Genomic DNA, 19,162 nt, shown 5'->3' with positions numbered 1-19,162 from the left:
TTAAGCCCAAGAGTTTGAGGTTGCTGTTAGACAACAAAGTGAGACTCCTTCTTAGGGGGGAAAAAAGTGTATATGCACATAGAAACACATATAGCTTTTAAAATCATCTCTTAAAACATAAAACAAGAGCATACTACACACATTGCCCTAATTCTTACTAATGACTGCAGAGCATTCCACAATATGCATGATTAAAGTTTATTTAACCACTCCTTTCATAATGAACATTTAAAGTTTTCAAGCTTTAGTTATTGTAAAATAATGCTACAGTGAGTATCATTGTAAATTGCATATGTGTATGTGTTTATGTATTTATTTAAAGGACATATGTATAATTCATACAAACATACACACACAGATACAAATTCCTAGATATGAAATTGCTGAGTCAAAGAACACAGTGCATTTTTTGATAGATACTGGCAAATATTAATAAATTACCCTCCAAAGAGGCAGATAGTAGTAACCCTTTTAATTCAACCTTTAGGTGAACCTTATCTCAACAAATTGATTGTTATCCTCCTTCCTCTATTTCTTTCACAGCATCTGAAGACAACTTTTTATACAAGATAACACTCAAGATGTTGAGACAGTGAGGAGCTCCAGTGCCTGGACAAACTGAAGCCACCTCAATCTGGGTTTGGCTTAGGGATAAAGGTAAGGAATACAACCATTTCCAAAGGATAGCTAGGACTTTCTGACTCTATTTAGCAGTTCCCTCCCCTCCTACTCCATGAAACATGCCCCAGTTCCTCCAGTACCTTGAATGATGTCATCCTGCCGCTGTAGGACAGGTCGGGGAGGGCGAGTTGACTCTTTATCAGAAAAGCCTTTCTCAGAGGTCCTGGAGCCACCACTCCCTTCACTGAAAGGTGGTGGTAGGTTCCCAGCATGAACTTGACGTAGCTGTTCAAAATCACTGAGGGCAGCACTCACATCCCAGTTCTTTCCTGTAGGGAGACAAGAAGAAAAGTGAATCGTGCACTCAGCATACAGGCAAATTGGAAAAGACACAGAAAGATCACATCCTATCATAACTAGCAAGTATACAGTTATTCATACTCATTCATTCTTTTCCCTGCCTTGCTTTAATTTTCCTCGTAGCACTTCAATCTAAAATATCAAATTTGCTGGCCAGTGTGATGGCTCACATCTGTATTCCTAGCACTCTGGGAGGCTAAAGTGGATGCACTGCTCAGGAGTTCTAGCTCAGTCTGAGCAAGAGCGAAACCCCATCACTTCTAAAAATAGAAAAATTAGCCGAGCATTGGGGCGGGTGCCTGTAGTCCCAGCTACTCAAGAGGCTCAGGCAGGAAGATCCCTTAAGCCAAGAATTTGAGGTTGCTGTGAACTGTGGCACCATAGCACTCCACAAAAGGTGACAAAGTAAGACTCTGTCTCAAAAGAAAGTATGTAAATAAATAAATAAATATCAAATGTATTTATTTACTTATTTATTGCCTATTACCTAAATAAGCTTCATAAGGATAGATAATTTATCTCTCAGAACTAAAAGAGGTCTCAGAAATCTAGTAACCTAGGCCAGGTGCAATGGCTCACGCCTGTAATTCCAGCACACTGGGAGGCCAAAGTGGGTGGATTGCTTGAGCTCCTGAGTTCGAGACCAGCCTGAGAAAAAACCAAGACCCAGACTCCTATTAAAAATAGAAAAAGTGAGGCAAGAGGATTGCTTGAACCTGAGCTGCAGGTTGCTGAGCTATGATGCCACAGCACTCTACCCAGGGCAATAGCTTGACACTGTTTAAAAAAAAAAAAATAAAGAAATCTAGTAACCTAAAACTAAAACTTCCTTTTACATATGAAGGAAGCAAAACGTAAGTAAAATGACTTCCTTAAAGTCATGGCTAGTTCGTAGTAGGACCCAGCATGACTCAAGCCCAGGTCTCCTAATTGTGAGCTCCAAGGAGGTTTTTAGTTTAGATGTGTTCTCCAGAGTATCATCAATCATTGAGCTTACATACAAAGTTATGGGTTTGCATATGTTTCTAGTAAAAGAGTTTAGTAGAAAAACTCTAGTACACTGTCATCAGCTTACCGAAGGGAACTATACAAGTATTTCTCCCCAATTTAAGAATCACTATTTCACTGAAGAAATAACCATAAATAATAGACTTCTCATAATGGATTTTTTTATTGCTTTCTCCAATTAAATTATTCAATAAATATGCATTGCATAGTTTTTCAGACTTCTTTCTGGTCTATTCCATATGTCACTACCTTAATTCAATTTCTGTCACCTACTGTCCTGCCTCTAATCTACTGTAAAGAATCCCATGAGATTAATCTTTCTAAAGCACAGTGCTAATCATTTTAGTTTTATAATCAAAATCTTTTTTTTAACACGCTATGGCTCTGTCACCTAGGCTAGAGTGCAAAGGTATCACCATAGCTCATTGCAACTTCAAATTCCTAAGCTCAAGCAATCCTCCTGCCTCAGCCTTTGAGTAGTTGGAACTACAGGTGCCCACCACAATGCCCAGCTAGTTTTTCTGTTTTTTTGTAGAGATGGGGTCTCACTCTGGCTCAAACTCCTGGCCTCAAGCAATTCTCCCACCTAAAGCTCCCAGAGTGCTACAATGACAGGTATAAGCCACCACCCCTGGACCATAATAAAAATCTTTAATGGCTTTTTCACTGCCTATGGAATAAAACTTGGGCTTCTTTGCCTGATATTTGAGGCCTTCTATGACCTGGCCTACTTTTCTAGTCTCTTCTCTGTGCTTTAAGTTCCTTATCTGTGAAAATGCAGGGAATAATAGCAGTGCCTACTTGATAGGGCTGTTACAAAGACTAAATGAGTTGAAACACTTGGAATAATGTGTGGTTTTACCTATGACTTTACTTTTAAGCCATTACATTCACCATTTGTTACAAATCCCTGTGCTCATTCTGTTCCACTCACACTGCCCTTATTGTTACTAGAACATGCAAGTCTGCTCCCACTCTAGGACCTTGCTACTGACAGTTCCCACTCCCTAGAAGCCTCTTTCCCCACTGTGTCTACACAGACAACTGATTTTTCATCAGTTTTAGGTCCTGGCTGGAATGCTACATTCTTTTTTGAGACACCGTCTTGCTATGTTGCCTTTGGTAGAGTGGCATGGCATCACAGCTCACAGCAACCTCAAACTCTTGGGCTCAGGCGATTTTCCTGACTTAGCCTCCCAAGTAGCTGGGACTACAGGAGCCCACCACAACGCCCAACTATTTTTGTTGTTGCAGTTGTCATTATTGTTTGGCAGGCCCTGGCCGGGTTCAAATCCACCAGCCCCAGTGTATGTGGCCAGTGCCCTAACCACTGAGCTATGGGCACCAAACTGAACCCCACATTCTTAATATGTCCTACCCTAATGACTTAATTAAAAATCACAGTCCACTTCATCATTCCCCTTACCATTTTCCATAGAGCTTAGCACCTGCTAATATACTTCATAATTTACTTAGTCAGCATGATTATTGCCTATTGACTGTTACTCATGATGGAATGTGAGGGCAGGGATTTTTTTTTTTGCTTTATTTTATTCAAGTATCTAGACAAGTACCTGGCACATAGTAGGTACTGAATAAGTATCTATTGAACCAATGGAGGATTTCTGTCCTGAATCAATCAATCAATAACATCTGTTTCAGTACTTGATCTATAAATCCATCTGCAAAGCTCCTTAAAACCACATCCTCCTAACAATCGGCATGTCCAAGACTGAATGTCCATCATCCTCCTTCCCAGGACTTGCTCTTCCTCTTATGTTCCCTAAGTCCGCAATGGCATCACAATCCCTCCAGGCCCAGAAACTTCAATCATTCTCAGCTCCTCACCATTCCTCACATCGTACTTGGCTCTTCTCTTACCATCTAGTCAATCCTCAGAATTGTTTAAAACACACCAAGTGTACGAGCATACAAGCTGGAACCGTAGGCTCTCACCACAACGCCTGGCTAGATTTTTTTTTTTTTGAGACAAAGTCTTACTTTGTTGCCCTGGGTAGAGTGCCTTAGTGTCACAGTTCACAACAACCTCAAACTCTTGTGCTCAAGCAATTCTCCTGCCTCAGCCTCCCAAGTAGCTGGGACTACAGAAGCCTGCCACAACACCCAGCTATCTGGCTTAGGCTGGTCTCAAACTCGTGATCCACCCACCTTGGCCTCCCAAAGTGCTAGGATTACAGGCATGAGCCACTGTGCCCAGCCAACACTCTGTTGCTCTAAGTAGAGTGCTCTCGTGTCATCATAGTTCACAGAAACCTCAAACTCTTGGGCTTATGCAATCCTCTTGCCTCATCCTCCTGAGTAGCTGGGACTATAGGCACCTGCCACAATGTCCAGCTACTTTTTCTATTTTTAGTAGAGATGGGCTGTCACTCTTACTCAGGCTGGTCTGGAAATCCTGAGCTCAAGCAATCCACCCACCTTGGTCTCCCAGACTGCTAGGATTACAGGCGTGAGTCACTGTGCCTGGTCTGATTTATTCCTTACACTACAACCAGCGTTAACTTTTTAAAGAGAGAAAGCAAGACACAGGGAGAAAATGAGGATCGGGTCTTCTGATGACTCTTCTAAATTATGTGTTAAATCCATTCACTTCTCTCTATTGTTATCATAGTAGACCAAGTCACCATCATCTCTCACTTGAACTACGGCAATATTCTTAACTGGTTTTATATGCTTTCTCCATCATCCATTCTGTAACCTACAACCAGGATATTGTTAAAAAAAACTCAAATCCAATTATGTAACTGTCCTGATTGAAATCCTTCACCAGCATCCCAGTGAACTTACAATAAAATAAAAACTCCTTACCAAAGCCCCCCATATTCTACTTCCTCCTATCTAAACAGCTTCCTGCCAACCTTGCACCATTCTTACTACCTTGCTTATTAGTAGTTTCTCCGTGTGCTCAGCTCTCTCTCCCCTACGGCCCTTATGAGCTATTTCTTCTGTATAAACATTCCCTTCTGTCTTGCTGCTCATACTCATCCTTCAGAGTTTGACTTAAACACCACTTCCCTAGAAAGGCCTTCCTGCATTCTAGACCTAAATCAAGTCTCTCTCTTCCTTCTCATTAGCACTCTCAACTTTTTTTTTTGAGACAGAGTCTCACTATGTTGCCCTTGGTAACATTGTGAGGTTGCTCAGAGCAACCTCAAACTCTGGGGCTTAAGTGATTCACTTGCCTCAGCCTCCCAAGTAGCTGGGACTACAGATGCCCGCCACAACACCCAGCTGTATTTTGTTGTTGTTGTAGCCGTCATTGTTGTTTAGCAGGCCCAGGCTGGGTTTGAACCCACCAGCGCCAGTGTATGTGGCCAGTGCCCTAACCACTGGGCGACAGGCGCCGAGCCTCAACTTTTTTTTCACAGCATGAGTATGCATGTGCCAAGTGTGTGCACATACAAGCCATAATTTGTAATATAATAGCTAAGAGCCATCACTCTAAAACGAAACTGCCTGAGTTTGAATCCTATTTATGACTGAGATAATAAAACCTCTATTGCAAGGTAGTTGTGACTGAACATGTAACAGGTTACAAAAGGAGTGGGCAATGGTTAAGGATTATTTAATAAAAAAGGAATATTTGACTGAATCTTGGAGAATAAGGAGAATAATGGAGGAAAGGATGCTATACACTTAGAAAACAACAATCCAGTCAGGCAGGGCTGGAGCATAGGAAGTCAGGGGAAAAACAGTAAGAGATGAAACTGAGCAAGTTAAGGGTAAAGTTGTACTATATTAGTAAACTGGGATTTATTTATTTAGAGACAGAGTCTCAACCTGTTGCCCTGGGTAAAGTGCCGTGGCATCATGGCTTACAGCAACCTCCAACTCTTGGGCTCAAGTGATCCTCTTGCCTCAGTTTTTCTATTTTTTTAGTAGTGACTGCTTTTGCTCAGGCTGGTCTTGAACTCCAGCTCAAGCTATCTACCCATCTCAGGCTCCCAGAATGCTAGGATTACAGGTGTGAGCCATCATACCCAGCCTAGTAAACTGGAATTTAAACTCTGATTTTCTGTTTCCAAAATCATGTTCACAAGTAGCTAAGCAAACTGTCACGCCTTGCAAAGGGCTGACAATCTAAAAAGTTACCTATGAGCCAAGTGTGGTGGCTCGCACCTGTAATCCTAGCACTCTGGCTGAGGTGGGAGGATCACTTGAGCTCAGGAGTTGAAAACCAGTCTGAGCAAGAGCAAGACCCTATCTCTACTAAAAAAAAAAGAAAGAAAGAAAGAAAAGAAAAGAAATAAATTAGCCACCTGTAATCTCAGCTACTTGGGAAGATAAGGCAGGAGGATTATTTGAACCCATGAGTTTGAGGTTGTTCTCAGCTAGGCTGATGCCATTGTACTCTAGGCTGGGTAACATGGTGAGACTGTTTACAAATAAAAAAGTACCTATGTATACTAAGAACTTGCCCATCTGTGTCATATATTTTCGTATTTTCATCTGTTATGACTCTAAACAAAGAATCATACAGAAATGATTCTGAACCTTCAGAACCTTAAAAGATAGAACATTCCCACTGATGTGTACATATAGATATAAGTAAACAAAAACAGCAAAATGAAAACATTAAATTAATTCACTCAGTATAGAATCACTCATATAAGTCAGGGAAGGAAAGAAACAAAAAAAATGGATGATCCCAAATATAAAAATCCAAAAGTCATTGATACATAAAGAGGAAGTCCTACAGATCTAGAATTATGCTATTACTGGACAAACACAAGTTTTAATTTGCATTACCGGAGCATACATGGTGGAGAAAGCTGCCTCAGGAAGATAAAGGTGAGAACAGGATTTTGAATTTTAAAATTATGATGGGTCATACACAGAGGAGATTGTTAGAAGTAACCTTAATGTAGGTCCTGCCATATATTTTAAATGTTCACCTAAACGTTTCAAGTGATTCTTCCCCATAACTCCTTACCTTCCAAGAGATCTCGGGCTAGCCCTGGCTCTGCTCCTGTGGAACGGACAAAATCCGACAGGACAGCATCCATGTCCAGGGTCATGTGATCATCAAGTACTTTCAGGCAGATGGATGTAGGGAGAACACAGATCAATATTCAGGCCTCTACCTGAAGAAGAAATAAACACATAAGCCTCATATTACACCGGAACAGGGTGATTGCTGACCAATTTCAGCAGCTTCCTAACCAACTAGGGAAACTAAGTATCTTAGCTTACTTGGTTCAGTTTTGTTTGTTTGTTTGTTTTTTCTGAGACAGAGTCTCCCTTTGTCACACTTGGTACAGTGCTGTGGCATCACAGCTCACAACAACTTCCAACTCTTGGCCTTAAGCGATTCTCTTGCCTCAGCCTCCTGAGTAGCTGGGACTACAGGTGCCCACCACAACACCCAGCTATTTTTTGTTGCAGCAGTCATTGTTGTTTACCTGGCCTGAGCCGGGTTTGAACCCACCCCCTTCAGTGTATGTGGCTGGCACCGTAACCACTGTGCTATGGGAACTGAGCCTCATTTCAGTTTTTAAAATACAGCAAGTTAAAATCAATTATAAAGAGTAACATTTAATTCCTTAGTACCTTATTAACATTAATGTCTTAACTCTTCCATTAACTATAAACCTGTAATATAACTGTGAATACTTCTTTTCTAGAATATTACATTTTGAGTTTGCTTATCTAAACTGAAAGAAGGCAGCAGCAAGCTACTACCCTAAAAACACTCCATGTGCAATATCGTACCTTATTTATTTCCTTCCGGGCACTTGAATTCTCTAAAGTTATTTCACTTAGCTGCTATGTCTACAATTTAAATTTCTTGGAAGCAGGGAACTTGTCTTCACTAATGTATCCTCAACATACATCAGAACAGAGCTTGGCATACATGTCCTCAGTGAGTAGTATTTGTTGAATGAATAAATGCTACGTACTGGAAACTAGATAATGTGAGGGTTAACTAAGTATTAAATGCCAGGTACTAATTTACTACATAACTTAAATTTCCCTCTTGTCTCTCCTCCCCGCAACATGAATTGAGTTTTTCTCTTGTGTGGGTGTTTATTAGTTCATCTACTGGCTTCAAATTAGTATTGAGTATGTTGCATACTTGCTTTTCTAATGTGTTTTGATGCTAGCAGAGGAAATGGTAGGAGTAAACTGATAGCTGCAACTACTCAAAATAAAACAATAAGCTATTCTGCAAAGCAGAGTGGGGACCCCAAAGGTTTACAACAAATGTCAATGTCCACTAACTTCACAAACCCAGGAAACATGCCTACCTTCAATATGTCTTTTTCCACCCAGGACAAATGACTGCCAAATGAGTTCACCTGAAAAAGATCTCTTCTTACAGACTTGACTTTGGCAGAAACTATGTCCCTGACCTGATAACCTGGCACCAGTCCAATATTCCACTGAGGTTAACAGTCCCAACAGAGAAAGCAATAACAGAGTGAAGAACGATCTCTGACCCAATTCTGTGAAATGTACAGAATTTGTAGAAGAGGACTCCATTCGTAAAGTCGCCAGATATACACCTGCTTTGCCTTTTAGGGAAGGCCAAAAATATAATTCTTGAAGGCAACACATGATTCAGGTGACTATGGAGAAGTGTCTACTTCTAAATAGCCTGAAGTCTAAAGGGTTGACTCCCAGATACTTTTTTCTTCATGCCTGACCCTATCCCAGGACACAGCTTGTTTAGTGGTATAATCAGATCCTTCTTATTTTCTCCATTCCTTGGACACATGAAGGCAAATGAACACCAGAAATTTGTGGGTTATAAAACCAGTGAGTCACTAACTTATAAACTTAACATTGGATTTTTTTTTTTTAAAGACATCAAATTTGAAAGTGTTCTCTCTTGTCTTGTTCTGGTAGTATATACCAAGAGATTCACAAATGCAGGGCCATGATCTGTTCATATTTGTAGCCCTGACGTCTAGCATAGCATCTATAATATATTAGGTAGTCAATAAATGACTAAGTGAACCTCCACATCATCCACCAGGAAAACAACCAATTTGAACCTTAGCAGATCAGAAATTCTAAAGTACTTCTCATCACTCCTCTATCTTTAAGGGTCTGTCCTGGTCCCACTCCATCTCTCAAAGTTTTAGAAACTAAAACTCTCCTTTTTAAAGAGACATCAACCATACTGTCACTACTCCCTCTGCCCTCATATTATATGATTTTTACATATTAACTGGATGATTTTGGTCAAATTACACAGGGTTTTCAATTACCTTTTCTATATCCTAGACTTGGATTAGGTAACTCCTAAGATCCTTTCCAGGTTTAAAAAATAAACTTTAGGGCAGTGCCTGTGGCTCAAAGGAGTAGGGCACCAGCCCCATATGCCAGAGGTGGAGGGTTCAAACCCAGCCCCAGCCAAAAACTGCAGAAATAAATAAATAAACTTTAGTTTACTGTAGCCTCATAAGCTATGACCTTTGCATTCTTTTTCAGTTTAGGTATTATCAATGTCTAATTTACTTCCATTTCAATGTCATCATTATCAGAGAGGGCTACTAATACATAAAAAACTTTTGGTCTAATATATCTTAAATTCAAATGTTAAGTTAAAAGTAAATTAGTTCTTACATTCAATACTTAAGAATTAAATTCCTTCACAGTTCATAGATGTAAAGGCTTTTCCCTCCCTACTCCAAGCAAGAATTTCTTTTCTTTTCTTTTCTTTTTTTTTAAAGTTGTTTTTTTTTTATTATGGCAGTAGGAAAAATTAATAAATTTTTATTCAAGGAATTTCATATGTCATTCTCCTTCTGCTGTCCATCTCAACGGCTGGAGTCAATGAAGATTTACCTTCCAGATAGCCCTTTTTTAATGACCAGATCCTCAATCCACAGTTGTCTTGTTCGCCCTACGTAATAACAAAAGTTTACAGCTCCAAAGATGATCATATAAAAGAAACCACCTAGTAGCTATCCTGAAGTTAGCTAAAATTGGCCAGAAGTATCTCTTCTGTAAGGTGCAAGAGCATGCACTATTCCTGCTGTAAAATCTATTACACAGTCATGGTTGCTTGCTTAGTATTTCCACTTGGACAGGGTCACACGCAGGCAATAGCGGAAAAACAATAGTCTAATAAAGGGTTAATAAAATGTCCCCAGTAGGCTGAGTGCTAGCAAAATAGCAGATAGAAAACCCAGTGGAAGTTTTTTTATGGTCATGTCCACAGCAATAAGAATTTATTTTCCAAGTCCACTGAGTCTTGGCCACAGGAAACTGTAGCAGTTCAAATCTTTTATACATATAAATAATCTAAAACAAAGTGCAGAGATGCAAAATAAATTTTAAGTCGCTCTCCTTAAAAATAAAGTCAAGGCCAGATGTGGTGGCTCACACCTGTAATCCCAGCACTTGGGAGGCTGAGGCAGGTGGATTGTCTGAGCTCACAGGTTCAAGATCAGCCTAAGCAAGAGCAAGACCCTGTCTCTAAAAATAGCTGGGCATTGTGGCAGGCACCTGTAGTCCCAGCTACTGAGGCAGGAGGATTGCTGAGCCCAAGAATTTGAAGTTGCTGTGAACTATGACATCACAGAAAAGAAAAAAAAAGGACAAGGAATACAAAACCAAAAAATACACACAATGTCTTTCAATCTTCAACCTTTCTAATATAACAGAGCAGGCACTCAAATATTTGTTAATTGAATTATGTAAAGACATATTTTAACTAGCATCAAAATTCTCCAATCTTCCAACTGGAAAGACATTTAGCAATTACTTAATCTAACACCTGCTTCCACGCAAGAATCCTTCTTTTACATATCTGGCAGATAAATCACCTAGTCTACACTTGAATACAAGGTCACAGAGAAACCTGTTACTGTGCCATAATGTCCATTTTATTGTTGAACAACTCTAATTGTTAGAAATGCTTTTCTAAACTAAAACAAAAGCTATTGGGGCTGGGCACAGTGGTTCACGCCTGTAATACCAACACTCTAGGAGGCCAAGGTGGGTGGATGGCCTGAGCTAACAGGTTCAAGACCAGCCTGAGCCAGAGCAAGATCCCCACCTCAGAAAACAGCCAGGAGTTGTGGCCAGAGCCTACAGTCCCAGCAACTTGAGAGGTTGAGGCGAGAGAATCACTTGAGCCCAAGACTTAGAGGTTATTATGAGCTCTAAGGCCATAGCACTCTACCAAGGGTGACTATGTCTAAAAAAAAAAAAAAAAAAAAAAAACAGGCTCAGTGCCTGTGGCTCAGCAGCTAAGATGCCAGGCACATACATAGGAACTGGTGGATGCAAATCCAGCTAAGGCCTGCGAAACAACAATGACAATTGCAATAAAAAATAGCCAGGTGTTGTGGCAGGTGCCTGTAGTTGTAGCTACTTGGGAGTCTGAGGCAAGAGAATCACTTAAGCCCAGGAGTTTGATGTTGCTGTGAGCTATGATGCCATAGCACTCTACTGAGGACAGCATAATAACAATTTGTCTCAAAAGAAAAAAAAAAGCTATCACTAGACCTCTCTGCCTGTAACTTTCATGTAACAGTCCTCATTTTTCCCCCTAGAAAAATAAAACCTACTTCCATGCATGATGAAGTTTTCATGGAAAATTATTAGATAATGTATTTCTCTACATAAATATTTGCTCCAGATCAATATCGCAATGTTATTAAAAGCTAGCCTGTGGCCTTTATTTTATTAAAAATCCTTTCTTTTATTATTTTTAAATTTAATTTTTTAATTTATATAAAGTTCATTATCAGTACTTGTTTATACCTCTATTCACTTGTAAATGTTTGTACTAACCCTATAAACTCAACATGCTGAATAAATGAAGTACCTTGTGCAAAATTCACTTCTGCTATCTTTGCCTCTCACCCCTGATGCCACTTCCATGTCCTTTTAAAGTGATGATAGCACTCAAGAACAGAAACTAACAAGTTAATATTAGTTAAGGAGTTTCAAAAACACTATCTTTATTCACTAATGACAAAACTCCTGTAGCAAGTCTCAGTATTCCTAATTTATGGAGAAAGAAAAACAGCTTGAAAAATCAGGTGGGCAGCCAAAAGTTTGAACCCAAATAGTCTGAACCCATACATGCTCTTTCTAGTGTGTCACACTGCTTCCCAAGGAACTAGGGCAGCAATTCTCAACCTGTGGGTTGCAACCCTTTTGGACTATATTAAAGGTTCACGGCATTAGGAAGGTTGAAAACCACTGGACTAGGGCATTGCTATTTCCTGGAACTGTCCTGATTCTTAGCTATTTAATTCTTTTACCACAACAAAGTGCTATACCTCTTTCTCTATTTATTAAAGACTTAAACACCCGCTTTATACTTACCTCACTTCAAATCTTACCACCTTTTGAGCAATTTCAACATCTACCTGCACAAGTCACCTAACATTTCTGCCTTAGTGTTTCATAATCTTTTCAAATATAAAGACCTCCATCTTCACTAGAACAACTCAGACCTTGACACTACCATTTCCTGAAATCATTCTACCTCTAAATCTTAAAACTCCAACATCTTACTCTGGGTACAACCTCTTCTCCTCTCAGCTTTTTCTCTACTTCTAAACCTGCTTTCTCATCCTTAACCATCTTATTCATTAGTTTAACAAAAATTCATAGAGTGCCTATATAAGTTAGGCATTGAGCCCAGGATTAAAAACATAACAGTGAACTAGACAAAAACCCTATCTTCACAAAAACCAGAAGAAAAGCCCACAAAATTTCAAAAACAATTATAATAATGAAATGCTGGGAAGGGAGCATTATCTCCTTCAGGGAGTTAGAAAAAGCTTCCCCAATGAAATGACATTTTGTCTAAGAACTAAAGAATATAAGAAGCAATTGGAAAGACTAACTGGGAAAGGAAGAATGCTCTGAGCAAAGGAAACATATTTCAAAGTTCCGTGGCAGGAAGGAACTTAGAGGCGAAACCCATGTAAAATGAGGATGAAGAGAGTTCCTAGTGGATCCTGGCAAAAGATTTGAGATTTTATTCTAAAAGTAATAAGAAGCCACTAAAGGGTTATAAGCAAGGACAGGATATGATCAGGTATGAATTGTTAAAAGATCATCCTGGTTACAGTGAGAATAGTTTGAAAGGAATACAAGTGGATTTCGAGATAGAAATGATTAGAAAATTATTGCAGAAGAGATGGTGGTAAGCTAGGCCAAGATAATAACAATGAAGACTGAGAAAAACTGATTCCATTTGTACCTTCTTGCCTAACTGAAAGCGAAACCAATGACTGATCCCTTAATTTATTTTCCTGTAAAAACCTAGTTCTTTTACCCTTCTCTTTCATCTACCCAATGTGAATGGACCCCACCTTTCAATTTCTCTGCTACTAAATGTGACTATTGAGCAAAAAAAAGATCACATAACTTGCAGAGAAATATGACTACTAACAAATGGTATTCAAGCCTTCTTCCTCTCCTTGAAACACTGCTTGACTTTGGTAGCTCACCTGATCTTCTCAGCTACTATCCCATACCTTTTCCATCCTCCTTGAGCCTCCTGCTCAATCCATATACCTCCCTTCACTCCCGGTAAATGACAGTATCCTACTTCACAGGAAAAAAAATTACAAAACAAAGCAAGAGAAGTTCCTTTAGCCTCCACCTCTGCCTGTACCTGCTAGTTGCTATTCTCTTTCTTGCAAAACTCTGTCCTCAACCTACTGAAATGGGCTGATACAGAAAGAGAACAACATTGTCTTATGGATGACATCATCACAATCATCCTTAATGCTGATCCCTTTGTAGCATTTTGATACTTACTGAGTATTCTTCCTGTCTCTCTGGCCCCATGTCTTTGTGGACTCCTCTTCCTGTGCATGAACTAAAGGCTACTCACAATTTTAACCTTAGGCTTTCCATATTTTCATTTCATTACCATCCCCATTGAAAACATCATTCTTGGCTCTAAGTACTCAAATGCTTCTAACTCCAAATGTATCTGCAGCCCCTTCCCTTCCATCTCACCTGGGAATGTTACAGGCACTTCAAACTCAACATGTAAAAACCTGAGCTCGCTGGGTGCAGTGGGTCACACCTGTAATCCTGACACTTTGAGAATCTGAGGTGGGAGGACTGCTTAAGGCCAGGAGTTCAAGACTAGCCTATGTAAGAGCAACACCCCATCTCTACAAAAAATAATTTAAAAAATTATCCTTGTGTGGTAGTGTAGGCCTGCATCTACTCGGGAAGCTAAAGCAGGAGGATTGCTTGAGCCAGACATGAGAGGCTGCAATGAGCTATGATGACACCCTCTACACTCTAGCCTAGGCAATAAGAGACTCTGTCTTCAAAAAAGAAAAGAAAAAGAAAACCAAAACCAAAAATATGAGCCCATTCTCTGTCATTAACCTTTTCAACTATCCCTCTTCCAGTATTGCCTATTCTACCAAATAGTGCTATTTTCACCAATTACCCAAGCCATAAGCTTGGAAACCACCCTGAACTTTTCTCTTGCCGCAATATCACAGATAAACTTTTAAAGTTTTACTAATTTTACTTAAAGGGCCCTCAAATCCAACACTCTCCATAGGCTACATCTCTTTTATTCTATCTCAGATTTTCATAACCTGGACTCCAGGAAATAGGATCTTAACTTCTCTCTCTAGCTCTCAGTCATTGATCAGCCTCTACAAGCAATCACTGAACAATTTAAAATGCCAGTCTGATAGTCTTATATCCTACTGCTCTAAATTCTTCAATAGATCTCCAATGACCAATGCTTACGATCCAAATTCCTATCCATGTCCAACAAGGCCTTCATGATATGGCTCTACCTAAGTCTCCAGCTTTATCTACTTCCCATTATTCTCCTCCTCATACTGGTATTTCCCCAACTGTATTATGTGCCTCAAATTTCTATTCCTTTATACATATTGTTCCCTCTGCCTGTAATAACTCCCAGTCTCACAGGTGAATTCTTCTTCTTTAAGCGTAGTGCTACTATCTCTTTGGCAAAACCTTCTCTAGCTTCCCAAGTTAAATTGCCCACTTCTTCCTTGGTGCCCCCACTGTACCTTGTACTCTACTTCTATCATCATATTTATCATACTGCATGGTATGTTTATTTATTTACATGTCTGTCTCCCCACTAAACCAGGAAAAATATGAGGGCAGGAATCTTGTTTTGTTCATCCTATAACCCTAGCATCTCAGCACCTAGCAGGTGCTCAATTTTTATTTAGACAAACTAAAATATATTTGTAAGTACCCCACAACACACACATGTACACACACACAGTATTGTTGATAGTCAATCAGTGTTGTACACAGGTAAGTTTAAAACAGTGGCTCACCTCAAAGAAGTTTGAGATTTCATTCAAGTGATTTTTATTTTATTTGTATGATTTTATTTGCAACAGGTTTCTCTTGATAAACATTGCTTAGCTCAGAATAACAGCAAAATCAGTCTGCATGCTTAGTGTTGAACATCCTTAAGAGCAGAGAAAAACGATACCTCCCAACCCCCACCTGCCCCAGCCAAATTGCTGATTGTAGCTAACAGAGCTCCATTTGCCCAAGAAACTATTAACCCCACATTCTCATCTGCAACATCCCCCAAAACTTCCACATTCTCACTCTATACCCATTTTCCTGGTTCCACTGATGTTCTGGAGCTGCATTTAACTCCTCTAACTCCTCCAAAACTTACTGGAAAACCACAACATTCAGAACAGTCATGTATTTTCAAAGGTCAAGAGACTCCTCCGTGTCTATGATGTTTCAGTCCCAAGGAATCCAGACAAAAAGAGGAGGGATAGAGACACTTAGAAATTTCACACAATTTTTGATTAGATGGGAGGGAGAGATGAAAGACTGTCTTGGTAGAATTGTTTTTAGTTACTATGGATCCCTCCCAGTCAAAGAAACAAAATATAAGCTTAGAAAGAGTACATGACTAATTCCACTGTAAAGGGACCTATAAAACACTAAATGTTATACTCTAGAGATAATAAGAGGGGTCTGAAAGGAAGAAAAGAAGTGAAAGAAAGTAATATGCTAAAATTTTTTTCATTTAAACATCTAAATAACTCTACTAGATGAAGATACCCAAGTTCACAGAGGTTAGATAATATGCTCAAAGTTATGCAGGTAAAAGTGACAGAACCAGGATTTGTATGAACCCAGCCCACCTGACTTCAGAGACCATACACTTAACGCTACATATCCAGGGAAGAAGACTGACAAAAGACAGGCAGTCCTCCCATGTGGAAGTCCATTCTCGCTGCTTCAACTCCTACCCCACGTTGAGAAAAAGAATTGGCTCTGGATTCAGACAGATCCAGACATAAATTTCAGATCTACTACGTAAGGGCTGTGGAATTATGGGTAAGTAATACAACCATTTTGTATTACTCATGTATAAAATGGGGGTATTATATGTATTTCAGTCCTCTTATTGGGATTAAATTATTTCAGATATATAAAGCCTCCAGAGCTGCAGTGCTTGGCAGGCAGTAAGTTCTTCTCAGTTGCCTTCTTTCTGCCCAGATCCCTCACATAGACTGCCTCACTCCATTGGTGCACAACACAGCCGCACCCCATATCTTTTCTTCAAAAGCTTCCTCTACTCTTCCCAAACCTTCCAGTCCCACAACCATTTCCAAAGCACAGCACATATATGCAGTGTCCAATCTACCCTTCCAATTCCATTGTCTTCCAACTCAAGCCCTCAAGAAAATGTCCTAAAAGGGCTCCTTTAGTTGTGCCTCCCATCAGCTGGTCCCTCAACAATAACATCAAAAGAAAAGTGTCTGTCCTTTCCCAGATATACAAACAGTTAAATGTTAAATGGCTCAGTTAAATGGCTCATCCACTCCCAAATCTCCAGGAACAGCAATTTCATAGTTAATAAAAATCCAATGTCTTAAACCAGTCCTCCCTCCTCACCTGCTCCTTGACTACTCTATTCGCTTCAGGTTCAAAGACTTTAGAACATTCTCTTGGTCTTGCACCTATTATCTAGCTTTAGGGATGTTGAAAGGAAATGTTTACATCTTCTACTTACCCTGCATACTTCTGGCTTGTTTTCTCCAATTCAGTGTATTTTGGGGGGAATGTCTACTTTTTCCCCTCAAACTTGGGGGAAAAAAACCTCAACCCAATCATCTAATTAACCACTTTCAAAACAATTTGCTTGCTATATGTTATTATAGGTATACATCATTAAGGTCTCAAGAACTAGCGCTATGGCTTTATTAACTGATATATGTGTGTGCAAGAAAAAAATTTAACTGGTTTTTCAAGGTTTCTAGTTTTATATGAAGCTTAAAAATATCAAAATGAATCTCTGGGAGACAAATCTCATTAACAGCCAAATGCTAACATAAAGATCAGGGAGTAACACAGAGAGAATTTGTGAACTGGCATTTGCGTCTTCAGTACTAGGGATAAAGATTCCTTAGATTACAATTAATGGAAAATTTAATTATTTGAAAGGCTTACACAATGGTAGTGACCACTGAAAAAATAGGGGCAGGGTCACAGAACATGTCTGTTATAATAATGGCACACTGTATCTATTCTGTACCTTGAATAGGAACAGGAATCATTTTAATGTTTAATTTTCAGTTCAAGACCAACATGTCTATTTGCCACACAGAATAAATTTTCTCTTCTTCCTTTTAGCCAGGACCAAGGACAGTCCATGGTTTGGGTTCTCAACAAATTCAAATTCAACTTTTTTTGTTGATTTTTTTTTTTTTTTTTTTTTTGAGACAGAGTCTCACTTTGTCGCCCTTGATAGAGTGCCGTGCTGTCACAGCTCATAAGCAACCTCCAGCTCTTGGGCTTAGGCAATTCTGTTGCCTCTCAGCCTCCCCAGTAGCTGGGACCACAGGGGCCCACCACAACACCCGGCTATTTTTTTGTTGCAGTTTGGCCAGAGCCAAGTTTGGCTGGGCCAGGTTCGAACCTATCACCCTCAGTATATGGGGCCAGCACCCTACTCACTGGGCCACAGGTGCTGCCCTCAAATTTAACTTTTAAAAGGAAAGTCTACAAGAACAAAAATTCTTTCTAAAGATTCTTTCAAATTTTTGGCACAAGAGGAGAAAAAACCCACTACAAATCAGCAGAGGCTAGGAGAATAGCAAAACACCCTACTGCTCTCAAATCAATCCTCAAAAACTTCAGTAGCTAACAACCATCCCTCTTCTTCTTGACTTCTATTCATCATTTTACTGTCAATTACAGAAATTTCATTCAAAGGGAGAAATAGAAGAAGGAAAAACATTCAAATTACTATATTATATGTTCTTAACAATCTATAGGAAATTAATCAACTTCTGAGAAAATGAACTTCTGAGAAAATAATTTCCTTCAGCATACAACTCCTAGCTAGTTTTTTTTAAAGAAAAGATATTTACCTTTTATAAAATTATATAATTCAGTTCATAGGCGATTCTCTTGCCTCAGCCTCCCGAGTAGCTGGGACTACAGGCTCCTGCCACAACACCCGGCTATTTTTTTGTTGCAGTTTGGCCAGAGCCGGGTTGGAACCCAGCATCCTTGGTACATGGGGCCGGTGCCCTACCGACTGAGCCACAGACACCGCCCAAGAAAGACAATTCTTATTACTATTATTTTTTAAATTCTCCATCTCTAAGTTTCATAGTTCCATCTTTTTTGGCCATACTTAAATCTTGTTTGAATTCATATAGGTCCAGTATTCAAAACATGCACCATGGCACTTGCTGTTATTGTATACTACCTTGTAATATTCGTTGGCCCTCCCAATACACATATCTTAACTCTCCAACGTGACTATCAGTCACTCACTTAAAATTTACCAAGTTAGTCCAACATTAACTGGGCACTTCTCTAGGGCCTGGGGTTATATGCAAATGAAAAAGAGAAGCCATAGTCCTGCCTTCAAGGCACTTTAGTCTGGGAGAAATATAAACATGTTTTTACTGCCCACTGGGGTAGGAAGAGGTATAAAGAGCCATCAGTTTACCTAGATGGGTTAAGGAAGCTTCTCAAACATTAAGCTGAGTTTTTAAGAAAGTATAAACGTTCACCAGGATGGAGGACAAGAGTACATTCAAGATAGAATAAAGAAGATTAGAATAAAGATCCTTGAGGTTGGCTCAGCGCCTGTAGCTCAACCGGCTAAGGCGCCAGCCACATACACCTAAGGTGGCCGGTTCGAATCCAGCCTGGACCTGCCAAACAA

The 19,162-nt window shown here is 39.6% G+C and overlaps 1 protein-coding gene and 1 non-coding gene across 5 annotated transcripts in view; both read right to left on the bottom strand.

Moving 5' to 3' along the window:
- OTUD7B (OTU deubiquitinase 7B) overlaps window positions 1-19,162 on the bottom strand; it is a 63,561-nt gene that overhangs the window by 19,879 nt on the left and 24,520 nt on the right. For all 4 annotated transcript variants that reach the window (XM_003800415.3, XM_023519416.1, XM_023519415.1 and 1 more), the window contains 2 exons: window positions 6,944-7,094; window positions 762-950 (listed from right to left, as the gene is read on the bottom strand). In XM_003800415.3, the coding sequence (XP_003800463.1) occupies window positions 762-950; window positions 6,944-7,028 (274 nt within the window). In that variant the 5' untranslated portion in view covers window positions 7,029-7,094. The remainder of the gene's footprint in view (window positions 1-761; window positions 951-6,943; window positions 7,095-19,162) is intronic.
- Window positions 10,101-10,220, bottom strand: LOC111728637. The gene has a single exon (XR_002775872.1). It is a non-coding gene; the product is annotated as a small nucleolar RNA SNORA32 (small nucleolar RNA).

This window comes from Otolemur garnettii, unplaced genomic scaffold (assembly GCF_000181295.1).
Source record: "Otolemur garnettii isolate 467f Iridium unplaced genomic scaffold, OtoGar3 scaffold00174, whole genome shotgun sequence".
Lineage (NCBI taxonomy): Eukaryota > Metazoa > Chordata > Mammalia > Primates > Galagidae > Otolemur > Otolemur garnettii.
Note: the sequence above shows the minus strand (reverse complement) of the source record. Positions and strands in the feature narration are given on the sequence as shown.